This window comes from Synchiropus splendidus, chromosome 1 (genome assembly GCF_027744825.2).
Source record: "Synchiropus splendidus isolate RoL2022-P1 chromosome 1, RoL_Sspl_1.0, whole genome shotgun sequence".
In the NCBI taxonomy this organism is placed as follows: domain Eukaryota; kingdom Metazoa; phylum Chordata; class Actinopteri; order Syngnathiformes; family Callionymidae; genus Synchiropus; species Synchiropus splendidus.
This window is the reverse complement of record NC_071334.1, coordinates 28120842-28140525: the sequence shown is the minus strand read 5'-3', so window position 1 is coordinate 28140525 and position 19684 is coordinate 28120842. Positions and strand designations below refer to the sequence as shown.

General features: G+C 40.7%; 1 protein-coding gene across 1 annotated transcript in view; it reads right to left on the bottom strand.

The window, feature by feature from the left end:
- Nucleotides 1-1787: 1787 nt before the first annotated feature.
- LOC128752593 (carbohydrate sulfotransferase 15-like) overlaps nucleotides 1788-19684 on the bottom strand; it is a 33178-nt gene continuing 15281 nt past the window's right edge. Inside the window, exons 2-8 of the mRNA XM_053853964.1 lie at nucleotides 13210-13786; nucleotides 10563-10902; nucleotides 6763-6906; nucleotides 4747-4903; nucleotides 3571-3727; nucleotides 2460-2607; nucleotides 1788-2246 (exon numbers count right to left, since the gene is read on the bottom strand). Of these exons, the coding sequence (XP_053709939.1) occupies nucleotides 2053-2246; nucleotides 2460-2607; nucleotides 3571-3727; nucleotides 4747-4903; nucleotides 6763-6906; nucleotides 10563-10902; nucleotides 13210-13647 (1578 nt within the window). The 5' untranslated portion in view covers nucleotides 13648-13786 and the 3' untranslated portion in view covers nucleotides 1788-2052. The remainder of the gene's footprint in view (nucleotides 2247-2459; nucleotides 2608-3570; nucleotides 3728-4746; nucleotides 4904-6762; nucleotides 6907-10562; nucleotides 10903-13209; nucleotides 13787-19684) is intronic.

Sequence of the window (19684 nt, the reverse complement as noted above, 5' to 3'; positions counted from 1 at the left end):
GAATGATATATTGCAAATTCACATTTTGTCACTATAGTGATTTGTTTGCCTGTGTGTTTTGATTTATATTACTTCTAGCGCACTAGAAATTATAGACTTGAATAGGGAAACCTTTAGAACGTCCATAAATCTGAACAACTAGTTATTCTGTTTACAAACCAACAGAGCCCAAATAGATAAATCTGCCGCTTTATTGGTGGAGGTGGCAAGCGCTGCACAAATAAACTGTGCCCACTTAATATGTCTACCATAAAGTCCAGCCTCAAATATGAATGACAATATTTTGAATTAGCTATATTTCAGTTTTGAAACTAGAATAGAAGGTGGTGTTTCAATATTTTAACCAGACATGATGTCAGTTTTAGCATAGCTGTTTTGATATTGATAACTTATTCTATTTGCATGTATTTGTTTGAATTGTTTTCACCAATTTTAATTGGAACTACAATATTTGTTTCATCTCTTGCACCCATGCCATTGTCATCCCTTGTAATTCATACATTGCTTTTTAGTTATTTGAATCAATTAATTCGAACCCTGCACGATCTTAGAGAAAGACGTCCAAGTAGATGCTGCTTTACATTTTTTTTTTTCTGAGTACAACGCTGCTATCTTGTGTTGGAGAATGGTATTGTATCACCCGAGGTTGCGATTTTATTTCTTTTCAATGGTAGCCATCAAAGCTGACGTCCCAGCTGCGGACACAGAGGAAGACAAAGCGATATTGAACCACGAAATAAGGTTCAAATGAGAGGTAGGAAATCATTTATTTATTTTTATTTCTTTACTTTTTTTGTTTTTCGTCAAAGTGGCTCGTTAGCATGGTGGTAAAACAAACTCCGTGAACAAGAGCAAATGTGGCGTGAATAACGTTGATAAAGAACACGAAATCTAACCGAGGTTTCACTCCAGGTGTTTATTATTATTATTATTATTATAGCAAGCAGTGGTCAGAGAAGACACAATGGGTTGTCTTTCTGCATCCGTAGGAATTCGCAGATGCTCTTTATTGAAAGCAACCGAACTGCAGCATCAGTGAACACAGCGAAGGCATAAAACGCAACAGCCACTTGAATTATGGTGCCCCAACATCTGAAAACTACCAAATGCATCATGGGTAGTCCACATCACTTCTGAATACAGCAGTCCACCTCTCAGCCGCTACATTATTATTATTATTATTATTATTATTATTATTGTTATTATTATTATCTTTGGTAGTAGTCGTATCGTGGTCTGATTTTGCTTTAAACCAAACCTGTATGTTATATATTTGTATTATTTAGTGGTAATATGTGAAAGCAAGAAACAGATTTCTATACATTGACAAAAAAAAAGAATGAAAGCGAATTGACATCGTGTCTTTACTACCTATCTAGGTGGTTGAAACAGACAGTTCTTGCCAGATTACTTGTGTCTGTCCGTCAGTCCCTTTCACTCTGGAGTGGAAAAGATATGTAGTAACACAATCTTACCTCTTGATGTCAGTACGACTCTACTAATTCTCACGTGCTGGCTCATGCTTTCGTTCGCTTTGAATTGTCTGACCTCCAGTTAGATATATTGATATCATTACTTTCCTAATGTGCTAGTTTGTTGTTCCTAATTCGTATGACACATATTGTTATCACTGGGTGGTGAAATAACTTACACTTCTACTGTATACTTGTACTACTTATGTTTGTATCTCAGATCAGATGAGTGCATATAAACATGTAGGTCTCACATTGTGTTTAGAGCACAGTTCGTAGAAAATGACAGACAATCAGCCTCTTTTTATACTAGAATTTACGATTTATTTTCTTACACCTCATCAAGAAAAACAACAACAACAAACACTGCAATCACTCCTCACACACATCCTGACTCAATCATTCACCTCGCTCACTTGTGCTATCTTTGATTCAGCTCTGCCTTTATAACTTAGAAAATAATTTAAATTAGAATAAAGGACGAGTTCATGGGCACTTGAGAGTGAATCCAAAACAGAGCAATTGCCGTCCATGTCAGTGGTTTTTCTTCTTTCAAGCTTGAGGGGAGGCGGAGTGGGGTTCATGATTTGGACTCCCAGAGGAAGGAGTCATTCCGGAGAACTTTTGCTAACTTCTCATTGAAGGGCGTGTAGAAGTCCCGGAGGATCTCTTTAGTGATGGGCAGCATGGGTCCTAGATTTTTGTCTGCAGGCCTCCTGGTATTAGATGCAGGACTTCTGGTGATCTCAGACTCTATTTCTCTTGTCACTGGTCCTGAAAAACATTAACACTTGATTTAAGGTGCATTCATTTTTAAAGTGGCAGCTTGTTTCCAGTCATCACAAAGCCAGCAACAACCCTGTTTTGTATGAAAGAAAATTACATTTACAGTGCTGGAAATGTGTTTTCATTCATGTTCTTGTATTCACTTGAGTGAGGGAGTGCCACTACAAATGGTCCCATGTTAGGAACAAGAGCATCACTCACCAAGATCGAGAAACTCAAAGACTTGGTGCATTGTGTATTTTCTATTGGAGGCATGATCCTCCAGGCGCAAGACCAGAATCTGTTCCCTGCTGAAGATGGTTAGCCAGTCCTTTAGGTAGACGATGTATAGGCCGACGTGCAGCCTGACCTGCAGTAAAGAACGCAAGAATCCATGTTAGATAATTGATTGTGGTCCAACAAACACCACGTGATTGTATTTTCACAAAAACATAACATGAATTATTCTCCAGTAACCACCCCCCTCCTTTATCAATAGTCACTGAATTGAAATGATTCCCTTTAACTGGGCTTCATTCTTACCAAAATCTGTCTCAATGAAAATGAAACTGTCCTGTCAGTAAGTCACGTAAATAAATATTGCTATCTTGCGTCAATAGTCTTGAACTTGACCTGACTTGAATGCAGTCCAGCACTTTTTTATTTTTTATTTTTGTATGACTCAGATCATCAAGCAAATATAACCATCCCCTGGTTCCCACCTGATACGCTTCCCAGCAGCCATTTAAGCTGCCAATGTTAGTGTAACAACTGTTTCAAGTTTTATTGCTAAACTGTTCAAATTCTGCCATTTGCATGCAAAACTATTTTATGGCCTTTGGCTTTGGCAACAAAGTGCTGTTGGCATCCGAAAGCCCGCGCTCTCATATTAAATCAGTTCGGCGCAAGGTCAGTTGTGACTTGTGTTGGGAGTTTATTGGTATTGTGCGGCCCTGCGCTCTTCTGGGCTCTTAAACTTTTATCGAGGCAGGGCAGACATGAGCGATCAGTCATGGCAGCTGTGCGGCTCTTCTCATGTGCCTGCTGCTGGATATAAAAGGATAGGCAATTAGGGCAAAGGCAGAATGTGAAAACAAGGGGGAAGACAACAAAACAGCGTCCTCGACCCTTCTCTAAATGGGCTAATGCTGGCACAGAGCCCTCCTTCTGGGACCCTTCTCAGTCTGGCTTAGTCGCTTCTTTACCAAGGAGAAAATGAACATTCACGCCAAACAAGATTTAAACCTGCTTTAGTTCAGTGCAACTGATTCAAATGCTCGTCCTAATACACTGCCTCCTTTATGTTGGCCGTGAGAGAGGAAAAGGCACTCACCGGCATGGCGTTATTGACAGTGGTGTTGTACACACAGGACCGCATGCTGTACTCAGTAAGGCACCCCTCGAATAACTGCAGGGACTCGGACACTTTCTCATGGAAGTCCTCCGCAGACTTGTTGGCAATTCCAAAATAAAGGTAATCAGAGTAGAGCCTGCCAGACAAGAGGGATTAAGATGATTCACTCTTTCATGAAGTCTTAAGCTCATCCAACTACTGTATCATTCACCCATCTGGTAGAATTCCAGAGGAATTTAAACATGTTACTGGCGCAGCGGATATTGTTCATCAACGCAAGAGAGTCAAGAAAAATCCAGCTCCATATTAAACCACATTCTGTTTTAAATTACATTTCTCTTCATGCCAATTGGATCAATTTAAGATTCAAGATTTATTTGTATTTTTGACCTTAAGGCAACAGTCACATGACGGCGACAAACTGTGGCAATGATGATGCTTGGACAAAAAACTATTTGTCAACATCTGCCAACAATTTCAGCAAAGTGACATTGTGGTGATTCAGCAGTGACAGATCCCCTCAAAAGCTTTCTGTCTTGTATCTGACCTTTGTCACGAGCCTCTGTGGTCAGACGCTTCTGCACTTCCTAGATCAATCTCTGCAGACATGTATGAGGCAGTGATTTATACTGAGCCACTCAGGTAGTGCTAGAACTTGAGGTGGGACTGACCTGATGAAAAAATGTACCGCAGTTTATATATAATTTATATATAATTTAAGATGAATTTATACACATTAGCTTTAACATCTGGCAGAAGTGTTCCTGTGATGAGCGAACTTTGTGCCACAAAAAAGTGCAGGGAACAACTTTTTTTTTGTTCTATCCTGAAGTTAAAAAAAACAAAAAACATTCACCTCCATCTGCGCAATCTCAATTATTCTCCTTTATCATGGATGTTTTTGGTTAGGACATTGCATTGCATCACCTGGAAATGATGCACTAAAAAAATGAAAAAATCCAAAAATGGAATTAAGAACCTCTTTGACACAGAAAGGGAATGAACAAGAATGTGTGTTCAGGCGTTCTCAGAAGTGAAAATCAACATGGACAGCATGAAGTGGTTTCACTGAAAGCCTTGAAGGTATCTCCAGCAAGAGAGAGTATAAGATTGGATGGAGTGGGCGTATGTTCTGAATCATTTCTGTCCGTTCACCTTTCGACCGGGTCCCTGAGCATGACAATGAAACGAGCGTCGGGGGTCAGTGCGTGGACGAAATCCTGTATCAGGAATGGAGGTTCTCCCACTGAAGTGTTGTCGTAGAAATACACCCAGGCATTGTTGTCCCACATGGTGGAGGCACTGGCTTCACCTACAAGTAAACCCCATCACGGTCAGTAAAAACAGCGACAGTTAACACAAGGCATTGGTTTATTTTATTATTATTTTATTTATTATTAGCACCTTCATTTGAGAATTACATTTCATTTGGCGCATTTCAGATGGTCATATTTAGAACTTGTATCGATCATATTTTTTTAAGTGTGAAATGACATGACAGAAGAAAAAAACAAAAATAAGATTTTGTCAGAAAGTTACAATTGTAAAGCTGAAAAATATCCAATTTCACATGAAATAAGGAAGCTACATTTCTCCTCACAATAAACTTCCAAAAACTGCAGCTAATGCAAACAGGCTGTATATTTGAAGCCGCTGAAATTGATACAATACGCCGGCTGTAAAAAGTAATTTTCTCAGCCAATAATAAACTAACCACATTTTTATTGGGTGCTTTTAATGTTTGTTGTGAATCAAGACAAACAAAATGTGTCCTTTCCCAGTTCCGCCATGACTGTAATTGACTGTGTTGATGCCGTTCATCAGTTTGGGGGATTCATTTTTCAAACAATTAAATAGTTGAAACGTTATTAGACTATGAAGAAAAGGATATCCGGGACTCATTAGTCGGCGCCATCATTATCTTCTAGACACACCAGGACCTCATCTGCCTCCTCTTCACTGACTGCTCGTGATACAAGCTGCTTAAGGATCTGTTTACAAAACATGAGGTCAGTTTTCTGAATGAACTTAAGTGGACCAGTGAATGGAGGAGCTCCATTAGCATCTCTATGGCACCCAAACACTACGTCTGGCACTTTTTCTAGGGACTGTAAAGAGTCCAGAACCCTGCGGGCCTGCACCTTGCCGCGCTCTCCCAGGGCATGGTGTGAATACTGAGTGTGGCTTTGGCACGCTCTCCCCCTTACAAGGATTATTTATTTAAACTGGGAAACAAAACCAGGCGGCATGCTAAGCTGCAGTACACCAACTCAGTCCAGTGTGACAGACCCTTGTTGTTGCTCCTTTAAACACCCAAGCAGGTCTTTGAGATCTTTTTTTTTTCTGGATGACTAAAAAAAAAAAGGCTGGACGCAGGATATGCAAATACAGCAAGGATAACCAGTGAATTTCATAAACAATGTAATGCAAGTAAAACAACTATTCCTGTCTGAAGCACCACAGTGAAGTGGACAGGTGAAGCGGGAGGAAGTCCACTATTATTAGGCTGTTGGATTATCCCCGTGGGGCCTGAGTCAGAGTTCTCTTTAACATTCTCCATCAGTGATTTGAGTGAGAGTGGCTGCTACAGAGCAGCCTCGCGCTTCAGCCCTGCTACCTGCTGTTGTAACAGCAGCTTTGTAATATTGCTGGGGAGATTACTAGTGAAGCTGCCGGCGTGTGCCGGGTCACCCTGAGCCAGAAACTAACCGCTTCAGACTAGCGAGGGCTGAGAACTGTCAGACCACGTTGCACACCGAAGTCCTGATAGTTGACCAGTGAGACGGTGGAGCTTGAGGTTGTGATTCTTGCTACTACATAATGAGAATTTTTGGATTTATTTGATGAAAGGTCAGCACACACACAAACAGTTGTTAGAACAGTGCGTTGCTGCTGTGGGTATTTTAAGTTTTTTAAAACGGACGGAGAAGAGTATTTCAGGAGGATCATTTGTTGGTTTCATGTTTACATCTGGGGCCACAGTTAAAAACAAACCTTGCTTTTGAAAACCATTGATCAAGCCAAGGTGGTTTCTGGAGGCAATGTGTGGGTGTATTTGTTCTAATGTATTCTAATGTAATGTTCTTATATGTTCCGACCAAAAAACCCTGCCTCAGGCAGAGACATTCCCTGTACAACAATAATCACATCTTTCCTGTTAATCTGGCTTACCTATGATGATATTAGGATGGTTCGGTGTCCCGCTGGTATTTGCACTGAGGTTACCCTGTATTTGATAAGCAGCTTGATCGAATAAATCCAGGTAGTCCTCCACTGGATAGCGATCATGGAAGCCCTCGCTCAGACGGATTATACCTGAGGAAAATGTTTGGAGACGTTAGCTACTGCTTATCATTTTAATTCAATTTCATGTCGGCGCATTTGTGGTGAAATGAAATAACTTCTGAGCTCAGGTTCCGAATGTTTGACTTCTACTGAATCAGGACCTGGGTGGCGAGTCTACAATTTAATACGTGACTTGAAGTTGATTTAAAAAAAAAAAAAGAAAAAGAAATAAACTTTCTTCTTCACACTGAATGTGCTGTGCACATCTAAATTAAAACATATAACCAAGAACTATGTGCTTCACCAACATACTTTAATACAAGACTCATAAATGTTCTGCTTGGAGAATCCACTGGAGGGTGCTGCACAATCTGTACCAAAACTGAAATAAATTCCAGAATTTAAGGTCAATTCAGAGTTGATTCATCATGTGGTTCATGGAGATGCAGTTTACAAATATTTTACTACATCACGTTTGTCTTTCCAAACCTGCCATGGTGGCATATAGTGTAGTGTGTATTATGAAGTCAGGATTTTATCTTGGCTGGACCCTGTCTGAAATTCCACCCTCGCCAGACTGAATTTGTAGATTTTGTGCACATAACGTCAATGATCTTAAACCTTACGAGCAGATTGAAATTGCTTTCACAAATGCCTTGGTAAGAAAGGCGAGCACAGCAGTTTGTGGCAGATCTAAACAAACTAGGGAGGACAGTCCAGTCTTTGGACAGAGCCAGTAGCAGCAGACAGGCACGACCTTGTTCAGCAGAAGTTCTCATAGCGTCAATGATGGTGAAATAAATTGCCGATTTCAAGTTTGTAATAGCACCGGTGCTAGTGCCCCAGTGTACATCGCAAACTGTTAAGAACAAATCTGAATGTCAACTGAACAAACAGCATAAACCATTGCATTCATGCTGATCAATCCCCCAATTAGTGAAAAAAGGGATTAGGGGCAAAGTCAGCCGCTGGACCAACTTCAAGAGGATTACTTTGCCCGCGACAGTTAAGCCGCCTTTTGATAACTCTGGCGAAAATGTGGATGAAACTGTGAAGAAAGCACCACTAATGTGTGTCGCTGTACGGCGAAAACAGAGGGAAAAACTATTAAGCAGTTTTCCGACAGATAGCTGGAGGCGAGCGCAATGTAGGTATCAGTCCTCGCAGACATCCATACAGAGCACCACCATGCAAATCAAGTTCTGGGCTGATGCGACACTTCGGCGCCTGCTCTGAATGGAGCGATATGAGATTATTGATGGGCGGCATTGGCCTGCTTTCAATTCCACATAAAGTCATTATCTAATCGGCTTTATGTTCTATGATCAGAGCTGACACTGAACAGAGCAATCACTCGAGAGAAGGAGCTCTGCTCAACTCTTTGACTGCTGCTCGACACAAATACATGAGTGGAGCACACACACTTGCACACTGACTTTCTGATGTGAACTCTGCATCAATCTCAAGTCTTGATAGACTTCAGATCAGTGGATTTAAACATGAGTATTGTGAGAGTCATGGCAAACACAGAAAGTGTTAGGAAATAAACACAATATTATTATTACTATTATTATTATTAATAAATATGAATCGCATACTGTATACGATATGAGTGTATCAGAGAAAAAGGTTGCCAAAGGAGTAGAACCAGCCATAATTCTTAATAATTTTGTCTCAAAATGAAGTCTATAAGGATGTGTGGTACAGGCTGATAAATAATGCAATGTATGTTGCAAAAGCAACCAGCACAGGTTCAGCAATCTGATTAGCTTTTTGGTGCAATGGGAATTTCATCACACAGCAGCACGAGTAAGCAAATCGTCACAAGAAAGAGGTTTTGCAAGTAGCCAGTGTACACACTTAGTAGCTGACTTCTGTGTGTTATACATTGTACATGCTAGTGTTTGGCATTGTATTTAAGGCGACTCTTGACTACTGTATCAAGCATGACACCAATATCGAGGAGCGACTTTAATTTCAACAAGTTGCAAAACTGCACAAGATCAAAAACATACGTGACAAATTGTTTCAGAATCTACCAGCCTGGATGCATTGAATTTAATTGTGAGTTGGAATAAACACTGTGGCTGGGCGTCGGTGCTCTGAATATATTCATTCTTCACTCCAGTGGGGACTGGTGTGATCAATAAAGCTGCCTACATACAAATTTTGTTTAGTTGAAGGTGGACAATTTGAGGCCTTAAAGATAAGCATCATAATTTGTCGTACAGAAGTTAAAGTGCTTTATGCTTAGGCGGGACGTTACTAATTTAAAAGTGCTGTGATTTTCAAAATATCCAAGGGAACAAAGCATCTGTTTCTCAAGATGGGTGAGTTTCAACAGCCTGGGAATCTGTAGCCATATATGGAGGTTGCAGTCACAATGGTACAGTACATGTGGAAAGAATTGAAAACTACAGATACCCAGTTAGGACCGCAAATTCCTGCACACCACTAAAACGGTTTATTTTTGTGCACAGAAAATGGAAGATCTTAAATATTCATTTCTCTGATTAATTATGTCAGCGGACTGAAGCGTCAGAGACATCAGAGAGAACAAGTTCATGTCACTGCAGGCTTCCACTTAACAGAGGATTTTATTGAGTGCAGATAAGTGTGCTTACATTTCATTGTCCATTTATTCATACACTCCGTTTTGTCCACTACACTTTAAAAGGGTCAAAAGGGGCCAGAGCCAATTCCCGCTGACATTATTGGAAGTGGTTACTTAAGAAAGATGAATAGATAACAAAAAAAAAGTCAAAATTAACATTGACAGCTGTGTAGAACTGAAAGTGTCCGCGAGGTCGGTCAGAAAATGCTTCAATGTCTTCAAGTAACAAGGACTTAATGGTGTCCTTTGTCGATCATCAAGTTTGCATGCAATGTTCACGCTGTAGTCAACTTTTCCTGTGTTGCATGTTGGCATACAGGCACTTCAATGGAATCCAATATTTCCACCTCCATGGCGTTACGTGATGTTCATAAGCAGTGGTAGCCATGTGCTTGCTTGAAACCTTAAGGAGCACCACGCCATTTCTTTAGACTTACCTCACCTCCTTTTATGCAGCATCAGGAAATGCCATGTAACTTGATAATTGTCCATATTTTACATCTCAGGAGTGATAATATGTTGACTCGTAACTTGTTTTACACATATAAGCGAGAGCATCTCTTAAGCTCCTGCCTGTAATCAATATTTGCAGCATCTAAAGTTTACTATTAAAAACTGAGCGACAACATTTGAAAGATGGTGTGATAGTTTGTTTTGCTTCCTGTCAAAGGCATGAATGGTCATACGGGGGGTCAGTCCAAAGCAGGACACACAGGGACAGAAAACCAACTCTGTTTTGAAACCATAGACAGTTCAGGGCAAAAATGGCACCAGTCCATGTTTTTGGATGAAAGAAAGAAACAAAGCCTTGGAGGAAGCCCTTCATCATGAGAGCAAGCCACAGACTAATACGGCGATACAAGAGAGTCTCTGTTAGACATTTGCACCATGGGCCTTTACATATCCTTCATAATCAGCAGTACAAGCTACTGAAGGCCCATGAGGTGTCCCCGTACTGAAATAATTCCCTGTGGGTGTGTGACATTTGACAGCATCAATGCCCCTGGTCTCTCATTATAGTGCTCCAGCCTGTAGGCTTCAAGCTGAGAACACTGTCATTTTCTTTACTTACCAAACCGCTTGCGCGTCCACCAGTGCGGCTCCTTGAAAGTCGAGAACTTGACATCTGGGTGCAGTCTGAGTCTGTCGTACAGATCTGTTGTCCCACACTTGGGTTGACCGATGATGTAGAAATATGGAAGGCAGCGCATGCGGCGCAGTTTCCCATCACGTTGGGACAAGTGTTCCCGAAAAGAGCTCCTCAAGTGTTGGAAGACAGTACGGAAGCGCCTTGAATAGCGTGCGTATAAGTTTGTCATGTAGGGGTCAGACGTGAGATTCCCAGAGTACTCTTCTTGCCAGCAGGGGTTTTTGATACCAGACAGGAATTTGCGGGGGATAACCGAAAACATCTGTAATGACAGGAAGGAGTCATTCTGCATTACTGATTTGCCACAATGTCAACAACAGCCCTCTTGCAAAACCTGTAGATAGGAACCACTGAAGCTGCGAGATGAAATGTAAACACGCTCGAGTAATTTCTCAGACACACTAAACCAACAAAAATGGACTGCTGCAGCTGTCGGGATGCTTACACTGGGATTCAGCATCATGTTTTCACAAGAGTTCATCATACCGTTTTCATTGAGAATTTGTGTGGTCAGTGTATTTGCTTGAAACACGCTACCAGTGAAATCAGGTTTTCTTTTAAAAAAAGGATTTTTTAGAGTCGAATTTGTATGCATTTGAACAAGAAACATCATCATTATAAACCATTATATTAACATTTATTATTTATTATTCTTTAATAAACAAATGAATTCATCTTTTTCAGCAAATTTGCTCACTATTTTGTTGTTCTTATGATAGAGTTTCTCAAGTGCAAGGCATACAGGGGAAAATCTGGTGTTATCTTTGGAAACTTAAATGCAGTTTTGTTTCTCTGCCTCCGCGCCTACATATGTCACACAGTTCAAAAGACGAATATATTAACAATTCAGGCAATGATTCACTGAACAGTGAGACACAGTTTCGGTTGCTAACTCACTATTTGGCGAAAGGTATGATCCGGCCATATGGTATGACACTCAGAGGAAGGACATTTAATGCTGAGACCTGAGCAATTGATTTTCCCGAGGCTGCTCAGCTTTCATTAGCTTGTTCAATATGAAATTAGTTGGATGAAAACAGCCATGGGTGACGCCATTATCACAAGGATTAGCAATTAATTGAAGCGGCCTTTGAGGTGACACAAACGCTTGGAGAAAGCCAGTGTTGTGGATGAGCGTGAAGAAGATAAGGTAGAGACATAGTAGCAGTAATTAGGTGTGAAATGAGGTGTTGTGTAAGCTACCTTGTTTTTTTTTTATTCAAACAATGACTTCCTGCTTGCTGCAGTGAATGTACCTGTGTTGTGTTATATTTTTAATACCAAGTAGGCTGTAATTATATCGATCCATAATGAAAATCTAAAACTGATCACACAAGCCACCGCTGAAAATATTACTATACTTCTATAATACTGCTACAATCGGTATGAGGTTTGATTGAATCCCCATAAAGTGGATGATTTCACTGACCTGCCTTCCACATCCACAATTGCACGCTGTGGTCGAGGTGTGGGGTAACACTTATCTAAGTAATAAAAGACCATGGCTTCTACTACAAAAGAAGCCCATTACAGTAATACTGTGTATACAGTAGAATACAGAGCACATACATAGTAAGCAGGCGTACTGAAATTACCTGAGCTAGTAGGGTTTGGGGTTTAGTTGTTTACGGCCAGAAATATCCTGGCCTCCGGATCAGACAAAACTTCTAATGAATAGCAGCAACACGCAAATGACCGATGGGGAAAAAAAACCACTGTGATACCAAAGTGTCTGACAGAAACAAAAAAAAAAAAGAGTGAGAGAATGACAGTAACACACAACATAATGGATCTCACACATATAATAGTAGGAGTAAGGGGTAGAACTTGAGACCGGTTCTTCACTCTGCTCCTTTTCAATCTCGGTGAAATGTCAGACGAAATATTGACTGAACTGTATGTAATGTAGCAATAACGTAGCAATGTTATATAATGGTAATACAAGTGTCATATAATTTGTCATGTAAGTTTTTCACAGTGTGTTAGAGGAGATTGAAATAAACGTTTCTTCACTTCACAAGGACATGCAGGTCAATGGCTTTCAAAAGGATTTAAATGAGTTGTTTCGCACACATTTTTGGAAGGCAAAGGAGGTGTTAAGAATTTGCATATGTTGGCGTGATGACAAAGCAATAGTGAGTCCTCTGGCTGGCGTCTTAATTACAGATCTAGTCATTAACACATGTTGGGACCAGCAGGAAAGTAGCTATAGTAATCTTTTGGGTCAGTTGAACAAATGGCCATCATTGCTGTAAAACAATGGTCATGATACTCTACTCACTCTTGAAAAGTCAAAACAGAAAAATGCCAAGGAAAATCACACAATTTTATGAATTTAGCTGTTGCTTTATATTGAAAGACCCACTGTTTTTTTTTTTCTTGCATTGTAAATTATGGACTGTTCAAATGTGCAGGTTTTTTCATGACATTTTATGAAGTGTCAGTTGTTGTGGCTAGGTGCCAAAAATGTAAAACAGTATGAAACAGTATGGAAAATTGTTTACAGGTTGATCTGAGGCGGACAGTTAAACAGAGTGTTTTCAAAATGCTGGTAAACTTCATTACTCACGTGTTGATCACTGTTGACCAGTGCTTTAAAGTCAGGAAGTTGTCTGCTGCGAAACTCCACCTTGGATTTGATGGTCTTGACGACCAGTTTGATATGTGCATAGTCTTTGACTGATGAGAGGTTGAAGATAAACGGCCCAGAGCCACCCAAGCTGCTGAACTGGTATGGTGACGGTGTGAGGAGAAGACCCTTCTTGTCCCCAGTCAAAATGTACGAGGCCATGATGAGAAACATCACCACCAGGCCAAATAGGAAGCTATAGACTCGAATCCTACGAAAACATGTCAAGATGCTGGTCCTCCTCGGTAGTTCATGTTTGACCTCTAAAACAGCAAAAAGGTTCATGGGTGTGTTGTCCACCTGCAGGAGCAGCGGCCTCTTCCGGTAGTCCTCTACCAAGGAGCCCAGCAGACTGTACTTGTAGTCCGTCAGTGTCATGGTGTCCTGGTCCAGGTGTCACAGCACTCTTTTGCAGCAAGAGCCTGACATGAAGTCAATGCTGTGACAGTTGAGTGTCAAATAACCAGTTTCCATGATGGGTTGCGATTGACAGCCCACCTCATTGAATGGTGATAACCTAGAAAATGGAGAAGAAGAAAAGTTTTAAAAAACATAGACTCAAAGTACAGCTGGGTGATATCGAAAAAAAAAGATTGTTATTTTTTGTTTTTTATTTGTGATATGATTCGACCTTGATTATTCTTGTCTTTAACCCTTTCTGTTTTTCCTGTTTCTGTTATTGAAGCATCTGTAAACATGCTTGCAGCAACATAGAATGTTCAAGTTATTTGCTATTTTTGTCGCTGCGAACTACCATTGGAATATGCCGCATGTGGAGCATTTACATAGTGACAAAGCCGACATCGATAGTGAAGGTTCCCACCCTGCACCCCTTCGCAGAAGTTGTCTGAGTCAAGCAGCACTGAGGCTATCGCCGTATGAACAGCCACTGCATTTAACACTGAACTGGTGCCGGTCCTTACACAACTGGGCTCCGCAGAGATCACACTTGTCAACTAGACATTTATCCAAATGTGCTTACGCAGCATTCAATAAGCAATAAAACTGTCCTCAAGTATCGTAGGATGTTTGTCCTTTTCATCTTCAACTCCGCCTGTAAGTGCTCACAAGTAAAATTGCTTACTTTTACGTGCACTCTGCAGTTTGTGTGGTATACGGTTTAAGCAGCACATACTTGGCCACAGTGAAGATATTGATTTTGCCAACATACCACTGAAATGCTGGAGAGTGGCTCGAGGTGGGACAGACACTAATTTGTGAATAAATACCTAAACTTGCGCTGTACTGGCAGCAGGAATTAAAAATCCAAGTAAATTCTGCTTTCTCCTGCTTACTGTCACTGTCAACTTGATTGTGCACACATTCCTAACATAATGATTATGCACAAAGGAGATTTTTCTATTGTTTTCGAGGAAGGAATACAGTGGCATTGTTTGGCAGTTTGAAAGCGAAAGAACTAATTGAAGTGGGTCAGACACTCCATAGTCAAACAGCATCTTGAAATATGTTGGTTGGCAAGAGACATATTACAATAGATGAAACTGTTTCGCTGTGACATGATAAACACCTCCCGCGTGTCACAACTTAAGAGGTATATTGGATGTAGTACACATACCAACCCTGTAAGTTGCCACCAAAGAGAGTGATAGTTAAGGGTTGGTGGGCTGCAGGGCAGGAGTGATATGAAAATATAGCAGGTGACACAGCAGATCTTGAACGCACATTGGGATCAAGTGGTACTGGATTATTTACACGATATTACTATTATAATTGTACATTTTTTATACCACACTAATCAATACAGTACACTGCGACTAACCAAGTGGAAATGATTATTAAAATTGTGCTGAAACTTTCTAAGCAATGAAAATATGTTGCCTGGCCAGTCACACTGTGGGAACCTTAACAGACATGAAAACACAAACTTGCAAAAGATGTTCAAGAAAAGCCATTATTCTCATAACATACGTCACGATACATCTTCTACTTGATAATGTATGAAGTTGATGGTAGATAGCAATATAAAAAAAAAGTTTACACACTATTGTTCAATACAAATAAAGGCTGAGACGTGAATGAGGACGCAGTGAAGAGTCAGCCTTCAGTGCGACAGCACATTCTAACAGTCGACCGTCCTTTTAAATCAGACGTTTCCCAACAAATTTACTCAGGTAAAGAACCATTTTCACCCTCCTGCCTTCCTGCTCCCGTGTTAATCGGACTGCTCCAATCCCCTCTTCCACTTTGCAGTCCACCCATCCACCTGCTCTCTACATTATGGACACAATATGGCAGGAATGATAAGGACGAGGGGATGATTATAAAACTGCAGACCTCGAGTCAAATTCTAATGGAGAGACACATCGTCATTGTGGGTTTTGTGACGTTGCATGGATCAATGAGCCCCCACAAGGATGCGGCTAATGACTAAAAGATTAAAGGACATTGACAATTGTTCTTCAGTGGACATTTCTCGCTATGTCCTTGAGGTTTTCTTTTTATCTGGGGCTGAGCCATCATCAAAGCTGCTGCTACGATACCAAACAACACGAGAGAGGGGCAACATGGCCTTCGGTGAAGGACCACATTTGAAAGAATAAACTGGATGTTCTGCAGCACATTACGCTTTCACTCATACACATTTACAAGTGACAAGGCGGCAAATGTGAAACCTGCTCGGAAGTTCACAATACAAGTGTAAGGGAGAGAAACTCGACTGCCTCCTCCATATTCTTTGCTAAGCCCATCACACAGGTCTGCTAGCTGTTGAGCTGATAAGAGGAGGCCTGGAGAGAACCTGCCTCCATGCTCCAGCAATGCTGTTTACCCCCAACTGTGCCGTGAGCATCACCTCACAGTATCTCCTTAGCAGACATATAAATAAACCATGTCCATATATATATATATACAGTTCTGCCGTTTCCTCAACTTTCAAGCTGTTTTCTATCTTTCTTGACAACCTCAATTTTAAATGTAGATATTGCAAATCCTTCTGTTGATGCAAGTGACAGAAATGATAGATAATAAATAAATAATGTAAATAGATAATGGTGGAAATAGGGAGCATGGGATGGGTCGTCTGCAAATTCTGAGCAAGAATGTTGGTCTCAACAACCTGTACTAGTTTGCAGGAGAGGGGCAAGTAGCCTGGCATACAACATGGATGTGGAATTAAAAAAAAAAAATGCAAATTAGGTTCTAGAATGTTCTGAATGAACAATTATGCAGGCTGGGATGCAATCCGTGTGGGGGTGAGATTTTTGCCTCAGGCGACTGAGTTGGCAGTTGGTAGAAGCGACCTAAGCAGCGCGACTCCACACTTAACAGGATATCTGCGTAGCAGGGAGTAGTTGAGTTTACTGATCGGTGTTTGGGCAGACAACGTCATACAAAAACAACCTGGAAACTCCTAGGATACTGAGCTTCTCATCTGCAACAACGGGAGTTTGATGACAGGGAGCGGGAGTCATTGTGCAGTGCAGTGCGGGACTCGCTATTGGTGTGTTTGGGTGGTGGATAAGACTACTTTGATATCTGGCCTTGTACAGTAGTCGACTGATAAAAAGCTGGTTCAGTGATTGTAGTTGTTTTTCTGCCATGCGTCACTGATCTCTGTCACTTTCTCCAACTTGTTGAGAGAGTAGCATGGGTAAATGAAGACTGTCTGGAATGTGTGTGTGTGTGCACGCGCATGTGCGAGGTGCAGCTGCATGTGTGAGAAGTGCGAGAGGTGAGAGGGTAGAGTGAAGAGACTTGGGCGAGAGTTGTGAAGTCGTGAAGGTGAGGAGCCCGTCTACCTCTGTGTCACCTGACCACAGATCGGTGACAACCTTGCAAGAATGGTTCAGCTATTTTCTTGTTATTGATGATGACAGTAACACAAAAACACGCAACCTCAAGTTTATTTTGGCTGTGCAACATGTGCAACAGCACATTCTGCTCAATGGGAAACCTTTAATTTTACAATCTTTGGCCAGTCAGTTAGAAACGTCATTCATGAGTGTGATAAAGTATAGTACAGTATATTGCACATGGTTGACAGTGTCATGATTTTGCTTTTATTTTGTCCCTTAATTCCTGTTTTGTTTCTCCCTCCTTCCTTCCTGTTTGGTGGCACATTGCTGGAGCTAATCACCCTGGAATCACCTGAGTATAAGAACACCTGGACTTCAGCAACGTGTGCCAGATGGACTCCTCTTGTTCCCGTGGTAAATTGGCTCTCCTCGTTCGTTCTCTCATTCTGTGCGCTAGCTAGCTTATTTTGATTACTCTGTCTGAAACCCTGGTGCCTGAGTTAGTGCTTTGTTCCTTCCTCTGTTTCTGCGTGTTTCCGGGTTTGTTTTGTGATTGACTATCTCTGTTCATTGTCTTTTTGTTTCTCTATTTACAGATGTAAGTGGGTTTGATTCTACCGGTTTGGTGACGCTTTCTGTTGGACTCTCATTCTTGTTTGTGGACTTCTGCCGGTTTCAACATTTTGACTTAGCTTTGTTTCTCCCGGGTTTGGTGACACTCTCTGTTCTGGTTTTATTGTTGTGAATGACTAAACTATTGTATTTGACTCACTCCAGACTCCCTGTGACTTTCATCACTGCATTTGGGTCCCTTGCGTCTTGACTCATAACAGAAATGTCAGTGCTACAAAAATAATTTCATAATTGTATAATTGGTTTATTTGATTCATTTGAATACTACTATATATGATTGCAATACATTCATTTTTGTGAGTTATGCACACAGGCATAGCCATAAATGCTGTGGTACTAAAAAAATATTTCATTTGAGACCTGATTTTTCATTTTTGGTTATCATTTCGATGCATCCCTAATCTTTGCCATGGCCTACTGAAATGTCTTCATTCAACAAAATACCAGTCAGGATGCCTTGAATAGTAAGACGTCATAATATACCAATTCAATGAGAACAGTGGCATCTCTCTCAATTGAATTCATGTGTGAGAATCCATATTCTTTCCTTTTTATCTAGAAAGAAAAGCAGGCCAGGTGAAGGTAGGAACATGCTCGTGTTTGCGACAGGTGAATGGAACTGGCAATGTGGACTGAAAATGAAAAGAGTATGAGGGGAAAGCTGAATGAGATAGGGGAAGGTCACGCTGGTGTGATAAGAGATCTAAATCAACCAATCGTAAGCGGTCAGCAGGCTGTTTTCACACTGCTTTATTAATCGAGTTCTATGCTGTAGAGCGGGGGGGCAGTTAAATTTCCTAAAGGGCCACATTATACACTGCAACTATTGTGAGACGCCGTCAAAACCAAAAGAAAGAAGGTGAAGAGACAAAAAATTATAGAGGAACTTAAAAAATATATACTTAAAAATATGTACTTTTAATTTAAATGATACATACTTTTACATTTAAATTATATTAACAAGTGTAGTTGTACCAAATTCAAACGTTCATTTCATATCCATTTAATTAAATATGAATCATAAAAGAAAATGTTAAGGAGCCCTGCCTGCATTAATGGACGACTCAATTCCATCAAGATTCAGACTAGCGGCAGAGGTGCTAGCATTACAGGTTGTAATTTAACTTCTGGACTTGTGATTCTGAATAATTGCCAATGAAATCCGCTCACCTGAATAACTGGTCTGAGGCAGACCCCTCTACACAGTCATGTCATTCTGATAAACTTAGAATCAGACAGATTTGTTCATAGTTCACTGCTTGGATTTTCCAGTGCATTCAACTCCTCTTTTCCTCAACTTTCAGGATAAAAGCTGCTGTCCGTGGTGATATGACTGAGTGACTGTCCACCTGACATGCTGCACTGTGGACGGATTACCTCCCTTCGTGAAAAGCATAAGCTATGTAAGGTCTGATGGATCCTCTCTTTTATGGTTTGGCGGCAGATTCCACAGAAGGCCACTTCCATTTCCAAGAGCTTTAATCATTCGTTCCTCGAACTGCAAAAAGATCATTACATTATCTGTGTGAGTGTCATTGGTGGCACGCTGTCCCACTTTTTTTAATTGCCTAACCTGCTGCAGGGACCATAAGCCACGGCAGATCTTACGTGTTTTTGCTGAATAGCATTCAGAATAAATGTCACCTCTTTCAAATGGGCAACCAATATGTGAACGTACATGGTTTGAAGTGATTTTACACCATATTATTGGAGAGATTTGTGTGTCACTGATCTTTTGATCTCAGTGATTTTTACATCAGTAGTATTTTTGCACTATTTTTTTTCCATGAACTGACCCACAAATTGACATTCTTAACATTATGAACAACAATTCATCCTATGTCGCAATAAATCTGTGCATTTTAAAGACGTCTTCGAGACAGATCGAGCCAACTCACCCAACCAGACCCTGAGCAGAAGTCAATTAAAAGAACGTCAACACCTCTAACACCATTGCACCAACCACATTTACCACACATAAAAAAAATGTCTACAACAACCTCTGCTGCAACAAAATGATTTATCAG